The 14,604-nt window shown below is 44.5% G+C and overlaps 1 protein-coding gene and 1 non-coding gene across 2 annotated transcripts; both read right to left on the reverse strand.

Annotated features, from left to right (window-relative positions):
• Positions 1 to 10,425: 10,425 nt before the first annotated feature.
• TRNAS-AGA (transfer RNA serine (anticodon AGA)) lies at positions 10,426 to 10,507 on the reverse strand. Its single transcript has one exon. It is a non-coding gene; the product is annotated as a tRNA-Ser (tRNA).
• Positions 10,508 to 11,202: 695 nt separating this feature from the next.
• Positions 11,203 to 12,996, reverse strand: LOC125553782 (11-beta-hydroxysteroid dehydrogenase B). Its single transcript, XM_048717487.2, has 4 exons — positions 12,521 to 12,996; positions 12,245 to 12,437; positions 11,950 to 12,167; positions 11,203 to 11,869 (listed from the first exon to the last, which is right to left on the reverse strand). The coding sequence occupies exons 1-4, from the start codon at positions 12,704 to 12,706 to the stop codon at positions 11,303 to 11,305; spliced, it is 1,164 nt and encodes a 387-aa protein (XP_048573444.1). The 5' UTR covers positions 12,707 to 12,996; the 3' UTR covers positions 11,203 to 11,302.
• Between the last annotated feature and the right edge of the window lie 1,608 nt (positions 12,997 to 14,604).

A 14,604-nucleotide genomic window follows, 5' to 3' on the forward strand; every position in this document is an offset into this window, starting at 1 on the left:
ACACCTAGATCGGATATGAACTCCTTCATCCAGACTCCTTCGTTTGCTGCTTCCGAAGCAGCTATGTACTCCGCTTCACATGTAGATCCCGCCACGATGCTTTGTTTAGAATTGCACCAACTGACAGCTCCACCATTTAATGTAAACACGTATCCGGTTTGCGATTTAGAATCGTCCGGATCAGTGTCAAAGCTTGCATCAACGTAACCGTTTACGATGAGCTCTTTGTCACCTCCATATACGAGAAACACATCCTTAGTCCTTTTCAGGTACTTCAGGACGTTCTTGACCGCTGTCCAGTGATCCACTCCTGGATTACTTTGGTACCTCCCTGCTAAACTTATAGCAAGGCACACATCAGGTCTGGTACACAGCATTGCATACATGATAGAGTCTATGGCTGAAGCATAGGGAACATCTTTCATTTTCTCTCTATCTTCTGCAGTGGTCGGGCATTGAGTCTGATTCAACTTCACACCTTGTAACACAGGCAAGAACCCTTTCTTTGCTTGATCCATTTTGAACTTCTTCAAAATCTTGTCAAGGTATGTGCTTTGTGAAAGTCCAATTAAGCGTCTTGATCTATCTCTATAGATCTTTATGCCTAATACGTAAGCAGCTTCACTGAGGTCTTTCATTGAAAAACTCTTATTCAAGTATCCCTTTATGCTATCCAGAAATTCTATATTATTTCCAATCAGTAATATGTCATCCACATATAATATCAGAAATGCTACAGAGCTCCCACTCACTTTCTTGTAAATACAGACTTCTCCGAAAGTCTGTATAAAACCAAATGCTTTGATCACACTATCAAAGCGTTTATTCCAACTCCGAGAGGCTTGCACTAGTCCATAAATGGATCGCTGGAGCTTGCACACTTTATTAGCTCCCTTTGGATCTACAAAACCTTCCGGTTGCATCATATACAACTCTTCTTCCAGAAATCCATTCAGGAATGCAGTTTTGACATCCATCTGCCAAATTTCATAATCATAAAATGCGGCAATTGCTAACATGATTCGGACAGACTTAAGCATCGCTACGGGTGAGAAGGTCTCATCGTAGTCAACCCCTTGAACTTGCCGAAACCCTTTTGCGACAAGTCGAGCTTTGTAGACAGTAATATTACCGTCAGCGTCAGTCTTCTTCTTGAAGATCCATTTATTCTCAATTGCTTGCCAATCATCGGGCAAGTCAACCAAAGTCCATACTTTGGTTTCATGGCTTCAAGCCATTTTGCAGAATCTGGGCTCACCATCGCTTCTTCATAGTTCGTAGGTTCATCATGATCTAGTAGCATGACTTCCAGAACAGGATTACCGTACCACTCTAGTGCGGATCTTACTCTGGTTGATCTACGAGGCTCAGTAGTAACTTGATCTGAAATTTCATGATCATCATCATTAAATTCCTCACTAATTGGTGTAGGTATCGCAGAAACCGGTTTCTGTGATGAACTACTTTCCAATAAGGGAGCAGGTACAGTTACCTCATCAAGTTCTACTTTCCTCCCACTCACTTCTTTCGAGAGAAATTCCTTCTCTAGAAAGGATCCATTCTTAGCAACGAATGTCTTGCCTTCGGATCTGTGATAGAAGGTGTACCCAACAGTCTCCTTTGGGTATCCTATGAAGACATATTTCTCCGATTTGGGTTCAAGCTTATCAGGTTGAGGTTTTTTCACATAAGTATCGCAGCCCCAAACTTTAAGAAACGACAACTTTGGTTTCTTGCCAAACCATAGTTCATAAGGCGTCGTCTCAACGGATTTCGATGGTGCCCTATTTAACGTGAATGCGACCGTCTCTAAAGCATAACCCCAAAACGATAGCGGTAAATCAGTAAGAGACATCATAGATCGCACCATATCTAGTAAAGTACGATTACGACATTCGGACACACCATTACCCTGTGGTGTTCCGGGTGGCGTGAGTTGCGAAACTATTCCGCATTGTTTCAAATGTACACCAAACTCGTAACTCAAATATTCTCCTCCACGATCAGATCGTAGAAACTTTATTTTCTTGTTACGATGATTTTCAACTTCACTCTGAAATTCTTTGAACTTTTCAAATGTTTCAGACTTATGTTTCATTAAGTAGATATACCCATATCTGCTTAAGTCATCTGTGAAGGTGAGAAAATAACGATATCCGCCACGAGCCTCAATATTCATCGGACCACATACATCTGTATGTATGATTTCTAACAAATCTGTTGCTCTCTCCATAGTACCGGAGAACGGTGTTTTAGTCATCTTGCCCATGAGGCACGGTTCGCAAGTACCAAGTGATTCATAATCAAGTGGTTCCAAAATCCCATCAGTATGGAGTTTCTTCATGCGCTTTATACCGATATGACCTAAACGGTAGTGCCACAAATAAGTTGCACTATCATTATCAACTCTGCATCTTTTGGCTTCAACATTATGAATATGTGTGTTACTACTATCGAGATTCATCAAAAATAGACCACTCTTCAAAGGTGCATGACCATAAAAGATACTACTCATATAAATAGAACAACCATTATTCTCTGATTTAAATGAATAACCGTCTCGCATTAAACAAGATCCAGATATAATGTTCATGCTCAACGCTGGCACCAAATAACAATTATTTAGGTCTAATACTAATCCCGAAGGTAGATGTAGAGGTAGCGTGCCGACCGCGATCACATCGACTTTGGAACCATTTCCCACGCGCATCGTCACCTCGTCCTTTGCCAGTGTTCGCTTAATCCGTAGTCCCTGTTTCGAGTTGCAAATATTAGCAACAGAACCAGTATCAAATACCCAGGTGCTACTGCGAGCTCTAGTAAGGTACACATCAATAACATGTATATCACATATACCTTTGTTCACCTTGCCATCCTTCTTATCCGCCAAATACTTGGGGCAGTTCCGCTTCCAGTAACCAGTCTGCTTGCAGTAGAAGCACTCAGTTTCAGGCTTAGGTCCAGACTTGGGTTTCTTCTCTTGAGCAGCAACTTGCTTGATGTTCTTCTTGAAGTTCCCCTTCTTCTTCCCTTTGCCCTTTTTCTTGAAACTAGTGGTCTTGTTGACCATCAACACTTGATGCTCCTTTTTGATTTCTACCTCCGCAGCTTTCAGCATTGCGAAGAGCTCGAGAATAGTCTTATTCATCCCTTGCATATTATAGTTCATCACGAAGCTCTTGTAGCTTGGTGGCAGTGATTGGAGAATTCTGTCAATGACGCAATCATCTGGAAGATTAACTCCCATCTGAATCAAGTGATTATTATACCCAGACATTTTGAGTATATGCTCACTGACAGAACTGTTCTCCTCCATCTTGCAGCTATAGAATTTATTGGAGACTTCATATCTCTCAATCCGGGCATTTGCTTTAAATATTAACTTCAACTCCTGGAACATCTCATATGCTCCATGACGTTCAAAACGTCGTTGAAGTCCCGATTCTAAGCCGTAAAGCATGGCACACTGAACTATTGAGTAGTCATCAGCTTTGCGCTGCCAGACGTTCATAACATCTGGTGTTGCTCCAGCAGCAGGCCTGGCACCCAGCGGTGCTTCCAGGACGTAATTCTTCTGTGCAGCAATGAGGATAATCCTCAAGTTACGGACCCAGTCTGTGTAATTGCTACCATCATCTTTTAACTTTGCTTTCTCAAGGAACGCATTAAAATTCAACGGAACAACAGCACGGGCCATCTATCTACAATCAAACATACATAAGCAAGATACTATCAGGTACTAAGTTCATGATAAATTTAAGTTCAATTAATCATATTACTTAAGAACTCCCACTTAGATAGACATCCCTCTAATCCTCTAAGTGATCACGTGATCCAAATCAACTAAACCATAACCGATCATCACGTGAAATGGATTAGTTTTCAATGGTGAACATCATTATGTTGATCATATCTACTATATGATTCACGCTCGACCTTTTGGTCTCCGTGTTCCGAGGCCATATCTGCATATGCTAGGCTCGTCAAGTTTAACCTGAGTATTCTGCGTGTGCAAAAACTGGCTTGCACCCGTTGTAGATGGACGTAGAGCTTATCACACCCGATCATCACGTGGTGTCTGGGCACGACGAACTTTGGCAACGGTGCATACTCAGGGAGAACACTTCTTGATAATTTAGTGAGAGATCATCTTATAATGCTACCGCCAATCAAAGCAAGATAAGATGCATAAAAGATAAACATCACATGCAATCAATATAAGTGATATGATATGGCCATCATCATCTTGTGCTTGTGATCTCCATCTCCGAAGCACCGTCATGATCACCATCGTCACCGGCGCGACACCTTGATCTCCATCGTAGCATCGTTGTCGTCTCGCCAATCTTATGCTTCCACGACTATCGCTACCGCTTAGTGATAAAGTAAAGCATTACAGCGCGATTGCATTGCATACAATAAAGCGACAACCATATGGCTCCTTCCAGTTGCCGATAACTCAGTTACAAAACATGATCATCTCATACAATAAAATTTAGCATCATGTCTTGACCATATCACATCACAACATGCTCTGCAAAAACAAGTTAGACGTCCTCTACTTTGTTTGTTGCAAGTTTTACGTGGCTGCTACGGGCTCAAGCAAGAACCGATCTTACCTACGCATCAAAACCACAACGATAGTTTGTCAAGTTGATGCCGTTTTAACCTTCGCAAGGACCGGGCGTAGCCACACTCGGTTCAACTAAAGTTGGAGAAACTGTCACCCGCAAGCCACCTATGTGCAAAGCACGTCGAGAGAACCGGTCTCGCGTAAGCGTACGCGTAATGTCGGTCCGGGCCGCTTCATCCAACAATACCGCCGAACCAAAGTATGACATGCTGGTAGGCAGTATGACTTATATTACCCACAACTCACTTGTGTTCTACTCGTGCATACAACATCAAACCATAAAACCTAGGCTCGGATGCCACTGTTGGGGAACGTAGTAATTTTCAAAAAAATTCCTACACACACGCAAGATCATGGTGATGCATAGCAATGAGAGGGGAGAGTGTTGTCTACGTACCCTCGTAGACCGAAGCGGAAGCGTTGACGCAACGTAGAGGAAGTAGTCGTACGTCTTCCCGGTCCAACCGATCCAAGCACCGTTACTCCGGCACCTCCGAGTTCTTGACACACGTACAGCTCGATGACGCACCCCGGGCTCCGATCCAGCAAAGCTTCGGGGAGAAGTTTCGTCAGCACGACAGCGTGGTGACGATCTTGATGTTTAACCGTCGCAGGGCTTCGCCTAAGCACCGCTACAATATGATCGAGGTGTAATATTGTGGAGGGGGGCACCGCACACGGCTAAGGAACGATCACGAAGATCAACTTGTGTGTCTAGGGTGCCCCCCTTCCCCCGTATATAAAGGAGCCAAGGGGGGGTGCGGCCGGCCCTAGTAGGAGGCGCGCAGGAGGAGTCCTACTCCTACCGGGAGTAGGACTCCCCTCCCTTTCCTTGTCCAAGTAGGAGAGGGGGAATGAAGGGAGAGAGGAGAGGAAGGAAAGGGGGGGCACCGCCCCTCCCTCCTTGTCCAATTCGGACTAGGGGGAGAGGGGGCGCGCGGCCTGCCCTGGCTACCTTTCCTCTTCTCCACTTTAGGCCCATGAGGCCCATTAACCCCCCGGGGGGTTCCGGTAACCCCCCGGTTCTCCGGTTTTATCCGAAACTTCCCCGGAACACTTCCGGTGTCCGAATATAGCCATCCAATATATCAATCTTTATGTCTCGACCATTTCGAGACTCCTCGTTATGTCCGTGATCATATCCGGGACTCCGAACAACCTTCGGTACATCAAAATACATAAACTCATAATGAAACTGTCATCGTAACTTTAAGCGTGCGGACCCTACGGTTCGAGAACAATGTAGACATGACCGAGACACGTCTCCGGTCAATAACCAATAGCGGGACCTGGATGCCCATATTGGCTCCTACATATTCTACGGAGATCTTTATCGGTCAGACCGCATAACAACATACATTGTTCCCTTTTTCATCGGTATGTTACTTGCCCGAGATTCGATCGTCGGTATCCAATACCTAGTTCAATCTCGTTACCGGAAAGTCTCTTTACTCGTTCTGTAATACATCATCTCGCAACTAACTCATTAGTTGCAATGCTTGCAAGGCTTAAGTGATGTGCATTATCGAGAGGGCCCAGAGATACCTCTCCGACGATCGGAGTGACAAATCCTAATCTCGAAATACGTCAACCCAACATGTACCTTTGGAGACACCTATAGAGCACCTTTATAATCACCCAGTTACGTTGTGACGTTTGGTTGCACACAAAGTGTTCCTCCGGCACACAGGAGTTACATAATCTCATAGTCATAGGAACATGTATAAGTCATGAAGAAAGCAATAGCAACATACTAAACGATCGGGTGCTAAGCTAATGGAATGGGTCATGTCAATCAGATCATCCAACTAATGATGTGATCCCGTTAATCAAATAACAACTCTTTGTCCATGGTTAGGAAACATAACCATCTTTGATTAACGAGCTAGTCAAGTAGAGGCATACTAGTGACACTCTGTTTGTCTATGTATTCACACATGTATTATGTTTCCGGTTAATACAATTCTAGCATGAATAATAAACTTTTATCATGATATAAGGAAATAAATAATAACTTTATTATTGCCTCTAGGGCATATTTCCTTCATGTACGAATGCCGCAACTGTACGCACTGCCGGCGCAAGATGGTTCGAGGTTTGCTGCGGGTCCGGTTGTGCACGCCAGTTCGAAACCAACACTCATAGGCTGAAAATCTGTGATTTTGGAAGCACAAACATTCTGGTATAATCCTCGACCATCCTTGATGTTGTTGTATTTGAGCCTCCTATGAAATGTTATTTTGAGCTTAGGATACTGGAAGTGCACATCTCAAATCAGTTTCTTTATTTTGTACAGTTTTTGATGGGTCAAGATTACAACGATGTCATGTTCTACCTTAGCCAGGTGCGTTTTGATCACATTTTTCTAAAAGTGTTTTTTATTGCATGCAACTTCATTAATGCACCAAATCAAATGTATCCAGTACCGACATGTAGCTATTTGAGAGGTTTGAGATGATTGAATCTTTACTAACTCTATCCAAAACTACTGAAGTTTACTTTATCTGTCTGAAATAGAAATCCCTTGCAAGAATTCAGCTAGGCGAAAAACGAACCCAATAAATCATACATCCGTATATAGGATAATGGAGCATATTATTAGTGTTACTTAGTTCACGTCAACAATTGATAGTTTATCATTTCTCACCTGTAAACCTTAAGAACATTTGTTATATGAAATTATATGAATTGATACATCTGTAATGTATTTATTTTTTTAGCACATGGGCACGGTGAAATTAATTTGTTAACTGTTTATATTTTTATTTTACAATACAGTTGGTCATGCATCTATTTATCGGCATAATGTTATTAGATGTGCATAAGGATTGTAAATGTTTATATATTTGAAATATTTATACCTCAGTTCCAACGGACATTTACCTACTTAAATAAAAAATTTAATGAGCTTATAAGTGAATATCATTTTATCTATTACCTTTTGTTTTGATATATAATTATTTATTTTATCAAGACCAAGCAATAATGATCATGTGTAGTTAATTTACATGTTCTTTGTTGGCGGTGGTGCTGCTGTTCCGACAACTATTTAGATAGGTAATTGATCAAATGTCATTTTCATCCCAGAGAAAATTATTAAAATAATTGATATTTGTACGAAACTTGTATACTTTTGTGATATTTTTCTGTAGAAATACAAACTTGAATAATATTTTTTCCATTTATCTCAATAACAATAATGATAAATATCTATTAAAATCTTTTTAATATAGAATCTTAATGTATATCCATCAAAATAAATACACACACAATACGTCAAATTCAAATAATATCTTGTAGCAAAATTATTTTCTTTTTTGACATGATGACCCTTAAAAGAATAGTACGTACACATCCTTAGAGAAAAATAAAACAAACAGAATCACAATCCTTCCTAGGTCCATTTATGCCACTTGAGTGACCTATAGTGTATATATGTGCATGCTTGTCCATATCTCCATATTCTTAAATATCTCAGCAGAAATATGTAAAGCGTATGATTCAAAAATATCATGGTTTCTATGATGATAATGTGTGTGCCAATCTCCATGGATACATCCTTTGCAGCAACATACTCTACCACGCTAGTTAGAGCACCTAACTTGTTGGTTTGCACTCAACCAAGTGTTCACTTCCCTTTTGTACTTCAGGGTTAAATGTTGAGCAAAGGTGTGGGTGCATTAACTATGCACCGAGAATACATATTTAGATTTGCATATATCTTGTACGCTTTATGTAGAAGATACTCATGGATTAACTTATGCTAACATGAATGGAATAGTAAAGTGAAAGGTATATACAACATTCACTTTATTCTGAGTAAGATAATTCCTGCGGACATAGCTCAATGTTGAGCTTAGGGTTTCGTTTCATTAATTGTGTATTAACAATCCTTTTTTAGATTTGCATACCCTTGCACATTTTCATGAAGAACACCAAGATTCTCTTCATGCACCAAACAACCGACGAGGGGTTCAGTGTCTACCTCGGTAGCCTCATCAGCGTCAGTCTCGCTGGGAAGCCCCTACGTGTGCCACCCGGACACGACGACGTTCCAGCTCCATAGGACACGCGCTAGCAAGCGGTCCGACGGGTGTGTGATCGAGCCGGAATGGGCCACATTGTGATGTTCCAGTCCATGTACGAGAAGGTGTAGCTGGCCATGGCGTAGCATATGGAGACACGTGAGGTGTCACACCACACAGAGGAGTCGAATAATGCTTGCATGATGCTTACCTTTGTGTAGATATGAGACCTCGGGATGTTAATCAAGGCCATTATTTGAGGCAATGCCAACAGGTTTTGTTAACACCTTGTGCCTATACATGTTGGTCAACCAAAGAGACCTAGATTGCGAGGCCCAACTTTTCTAAACTTTGCCAGCACTCATTTTTTATGACACTGTTTGCCTGGATGTCTCGCCTAATACTTGTGTAAACTCTTTCCACTAGGAGGATAATTTTTTGATAAGTTCTCTCATGAGTGGAATGTATTTCTTATCTCTTTGTGAGATAAATACTTAATTAAACAATATGTTTCTTGTTGGTATCACCGTTATCTTTTGTTTTGTTAACATGCTTTTGTTGTGGTGTTGGCTTTTCTTGTCTTTTTGTTAACATGGAACTATAAGTTGTTTTGCATTTTGGTTTGTTGTGGTATTGGTCATTTTTGTCTTTTTTTTAACCGGGTGTGCCCCTTTTCATTTGCATTAAACGGAAATACAATAGTGCCAGACATAACTAGGAAGAAGGGAAAGAGGGTAGCGAGTTCAACACACAGCCGAGAAACCCACCGTGCTCGTCCGCCATCGAAACGAGCACTATGGGGCGCAAAAACCTGACAGCACCAACTAGTTTAATCTCATTACAAAACCGGCCACAAAAGAGCAAGTAGCTAACACTCCAGCAAAGGCGCCCGCTAAGATCGCCACGACGTAGGCCAACAACCAACATCAACCAAGCGGCCAGACCCACCGCACATCGACATCAATCGCCAAGAAAGGACATCTCCAGCGTCTTCCACCGTACGTCTGGCTTCATCGCACATCACCATCAACCTAGTTGTGCTTGATCTGATCATCTCGGCCCCCTGTCATAGCTTCACTGCTTCTTCCTTCGTCTGTAGACCTGCCCAATATAGAAGAAAAAAACAAGCCAAGAACACAATCTCAAAAGGAGATTTAATCAACTCTTTTGTCTTTTTGTTAACATGATTTTAAAATGGTTTCACATTTTCTTCTTAGAAGAGAGAACTGTCGATTGTTCCATCATCGGTGGGTGACATTAGCATTTTTTTTATGTCCTCCCTATCATGATTTGCTGGAAATGTACGCTCATTTAATCACCCACTTGTTTAACCACTCGATTTTCTCCGGGGGAAATAAGTGTTAGATTGCAATTGCACCTGATATGGCATGGAGTGTCAATAGAATGGATGGAAAAAGGATCCACATACCCATTATACCGTAGTAGCATTGTTAAGTGTTTTGTACAACCTTATAAAATAGTCAAGTGACGGGAAGTAAGGCACATACATTTTCGTTCTGCTAAACTAATTTAGCATATGGTTATGTGGCTAATTAAGTCAGTTAATTGTTGTTGCTTGGAGACAGTGCTTATCTCGTAAAAGGAGTATAGTGCATATCTCGATTTAACAATGCTTGGGGGAGTGTACTAGCTGCGCGGAGATGTAATGAGAGAGGGCAAAACAATAAGTTTGGAGACAAGACAACGCGTCCACTGATCGAGCAAGATTCAAAATTTTATCAACATAGGAAAAAGAAAAAAAAAATACGTGGTCGGCAGGATTCGAACCTGCGCGGGCAAAGCCCACATGATTTCTAGTCATGCCCGATAACCACTCCGGCACGACCACTTTGATGTCTCATTTCATCGCCATAAATACATAATCAGTGTTTAGCTGGAATAACAGTCTTCTCCACAACCTTTTCCAATAGTGAACATTCTTAACAATTGACGTGCACACAGGTCCCAAAATATCTGTAACCTCTGAAATTTGAAGCTATTTTTAGGGAAACTGAAATTGGATAAAAACGAGTTAAAATCAAGTGGATTTCGATAGCTTGAAACACATGTAGCGCTAGTTCTTTCGAAAATTTGAATCTGAGCCCGAGCTTATCTGCACCCGCGCTCACGAAAAAAATCAAAATAAATACTAGAAAAATTCAAAAAAATTCAAAAAAAAATTAGGGTGGTAGACAATTTGATGCGTGAGGTACGCTCCAATTTTCAAAATATTTGGACTTCTGTGCAGCTGTTCTGGTCTGATTTGTCTTTTTTGCTGGGAGCTGCATAGAAGTCCAAATGTTTTGAAAATTGGAACGTACCTCACGTATCAAATTGTCTATCATCCTAATTTTTTTTAGAATTTTTTGAAATTTTCTAAATTTTTTATGAATTTTTTTGACCGGGTGCAGATGCACCCGGGCACCGAAACGCCGCTCTCATAGTTCTTTGCATGATTGTGCAGCGGCACAAATTTATCTGGCAGAATGATGGAACCACTTTTAAGCATGCATGTCATCTCATGTCATACACACGGAGTTCATATTTATTTGTTGAAGCGCCATCAAAATCAGTTCAGACTGACATAGATACAGAACACAAATAGCATATGCAGCGGTACTACAAATGGCTCCGTGATCTCATCTCACTCTAGCTTGTGTAGCTGCGCCGCCGCGGGCCTCCGACCAGCCACCGCGGCCGGGTACTCGATCAGCGGGCGGACGGGCGGAGCCGGGAGCGCAGCGGTCGGCGCGCCCACAGGGGCAACGACAAGCGCACGGCGCCCAGTGCCGGCGACCGTCGACGGAGCGGGCGCGGTCGACAGCAGCAGGCGGAACGTCCAGCCGAGCACGTCGGGCGCGAAGGCGCGGAAGACGTGGAACACGTCGTACCAGCCGGGCCGCCGCACCCGGGCGTCCCCGCGGCACGCGCCGTCCACCACCGCCCGCGCGTACTCCTCCACCGCCAGCCCTCCCGGCGCCGGCAGCGGCGGCGTCGTGTCCGCCTTGGTCCACTGCTGCGCCGGCGCCTGCGCCTGCGTCTGGTCCGCCGCCCCCGCGCCTTCCTCGAGCGCGAACCTGCTGGTGCCGATGCCGGTGCCGGCGCCGGGCTCGCCGCCGATCCAGCCGTGCGTGGCGACCGTGATCCCCACCTCGTCCTTCACCTCGTACCGCAGCGTCTCGTAGAAGTCGACCACGGCCGCCTTCGCCGCCTGAGAAGCACACGATGTATGAAATACTCCAGCGAGATCACTAGTGGTAAGTTCATCGATCCGGGGAGGGGCGGGCTTACGGAGTAGAGGCTCATCCGGGGCATGGGCAGCCAGGTGTCGACGGAGGCGTTGACGACGACGCGGCCGTGGCTCTGGCGCAGGTACGGCAGTGCGGCGTAGGTCGGGTACACGTTCCCCCAGAAGTTGATGTCCATGAGGTGGGGGAACGCCGCCGTGTCGCCGGCCTCCTCGAAGAGGAAGTCGTGGCCCAGGCTCACCGTGTTCACCAGATGATCCACTACGGACAGTCAGATACTCAGATTTACCACTCTGAAGCAGAGCATGGAAGGGATTGATTGTATGCTATGCACTCACGCTGCCCGAAGTAGCTGATGGTGTCGGCGACGAGGCGGCCGCAGTCGTCCTCCCGGACGACGTCGGCGGCGACGACGAGCACCTGGCCGGCGCCCAGGGCGCGCGCGTTCTCCCGGACCGCGAACAGACGGTGCTCCCTCCGCGCCACCAGCACCAGGTTCGCGCCCCGCCGCGCGTACTCGTACGCCACTTGCTGCTCCGCACACACCATGAGCAATCGCCATCAACGTTCACCGGAGCTAGGCAGCACGCAGCATGACCATGCAGTGCACGTACCTCGCCGATGGCGGAGGAGGCGCCGGTGACGAGGACGACCTTGCCGCGCATGTCCTCCTTGGTGAGCGCCTTGACGGCCCACTCGAGGGCGCGCAGGAAGGCGAGCGTGGGCCACGCGAAGGCCAGCATCACCATGCTCGCCGGCGGCACCACCAGGTCCATCAGCGCGGTCAGCACCCGCTCCATCTCTCCACACCCCTCCTCGGTCGCCGGCCGGTGTACGTTTGTCCTCTCCTCGGCGGCCGAGCCGAGCCGAGCAGAGCAGGGCGGCAAGAGAAACTAGTCTAGCAAGGAAGAGGCAGAGAGACAGGGAGTGACGATCGCCGTGTCTGATGAGGTCTAATGAGGCGGGCGGATAAGGAGGGAGGGCCGTGCGTGCATGGGTGGCAGCTGCCGCCATGCACACGAGCTTGGCGCCACGGGGGGAGGGGAGGAGGCAAGCTTTGGCAGCATCCTTCCCCCCTCACCGCCACGAGGGCAGGGCAGGTATACCGTGTCGTGAACCCGTGACCACAGCAAACTAAATTAGCTCGGCAGAGTTAGGTGCACGCAACTGTTTCATAAAAAAAGGTTTGTCTAGATCTAAGTCGACTGAGACTTCATCTGTACAAACCAGGCCTGCTTTATTTATTGAACTTTTTGCATGTTTGTGCTGCTACGGGCTGGCTTTGTACTTTTACTGGGCTTTTATCTCATCTTTTCCCCTGTGATCTGTTGCTTTGTTGTCAGATTTTTTCCCTCTTTTTGTAGTTGGGATGTACGACTGCAAATATAATATGTATTTTGCTATCCAGCTACAACCTCAACGAGTGAGGTAAATTTTTTGTTCAAATCATAGCATTATTTTTTGCCGGAAAAAAATCTTGTATATGCAATACGATGCATGCTTGTAGTGTTTTTTATATGGTCATGTAACTTATTGTCATTTTTTCATGATACAAAGTATTTGAACACAAAGAAAAGATATTGAAGAAAATAATAATAGTTTTGTGCTTGCTATTGCTTGCCCGCGAGCTATGAAGTTGTTGCCTGTTGTTGTTAAAGTACAGAAGGACAAAGGTCAAACACATAGGTATATACAGTATATACATCATTTTTGTTACACGAACAATTTTAAAAAAAGTGTGTGAGCATTTTCTAAAAATTACATGAGCATTTTTAAGAACCGTGAACAACTTTCAATTTTACGGACAGTTTAAAAGAAATATGAAACGTGTTTTCAAATATGGACAATTTTTTAAATGCATGAACATTTACTAAGAATTGCATGAAAAATTCTAGAAAATTGTTCGTCGCATATTGAAAAAAATGTTCACCACATATTCGAAAAGTGCTCACTAATTATTAAAAAAAACTTAAACATGTATTTTTAAAATATTCATATACACACAAGGAAATGTATTTCTACTAATGGGAAATTAAAATCATATTAAAGGGGAAAAGGAGCAAATTAACTGCAAGTGTCCCTCTCCCGCCGCCCTCTGGCAAAACAAGCGTCGGTTGCAATTGAGGGAAACACTTGCAGTTGCGTGCCTAGCGTCAGACATGCAACTACCCCCGCCCCCTCTCCCGCCGCCCACCGACAAAACAAAGGTTAGTTGCAGTCGGGTGTGTTGACATGCAGTTTCACTTGAGGGCGACACTTGCAGTTGCATGCCTAGTGTCAAACATACAACTCCCCCCTCTCTCGCCACCCCTCCGACGAAACAAAGGACAATTCAAGTCGGATGGGTAGACATACAATTGCAGTCGGGGGCGAAACTTGCAGTTGCGTGCCTACGGTCATACATGCAAGTGCCCCCCCCCCTCCCCCCCTCCAGATGTCCTCCGACATAAGAAAAAAAATTAGTTGCAATCGGGTGGGTAGATATGCAGTTGCAGTCAAGGACAACACTTGCAGTTGCATGCCTAGTCTGAGGCATGCAACTACCCCCCTCCTGCCGCCCATCGATAGAACAAAAGTCAACTGCAGTCGCTTGTGTGGACATGCAGTTGCAGTTGAAGGCGACATTTGCAATTGCATGCTTAGTGACAAACACGCAACTACTCCTCCCCTCTCCCACTGTTCTCCGACAAAACAAATG

This window comes from Triticum urartu, chromosome 4A, assembly GCF_056163025.1.
Source record: "Triticum urartu cultivar PI428250 chromosome 4A, HENAU_Tu73, whole genome shotgun sequence".
Lineage (NCBI taxonomy): Eukaryota > Viridiplantae > Streptophyta > Magnoliopsida > Poales > Poaceae > Triticum > Triticum urartu.

Excerpts from the sequence above, each read along its gene's own strand:
- LOC125553782 (XM_048717487.2), bottom strand. The coding sequence starts at position 12,706 with ATGGAGCGGGTGCTGACCGCGCTGATGGACCTGGTGGTGCCGCCGGCG. Across the intron at positions 12,168-12,244 it reads CATCAGCTACTTCGGGCAGC|TGGATCATCTGGTGAACACG; the intron begins GTGAGTGCATAG and ends GACTGTCCGTAG. Across the intron at positions 11,870-11,949 it reads CCCGGATGAGCCTCTACTCC|GCGGCGAAGGCGGCCGTGGT; the intron begins GTAAGCCCGCCC and ends TGTGCTTCTCAG.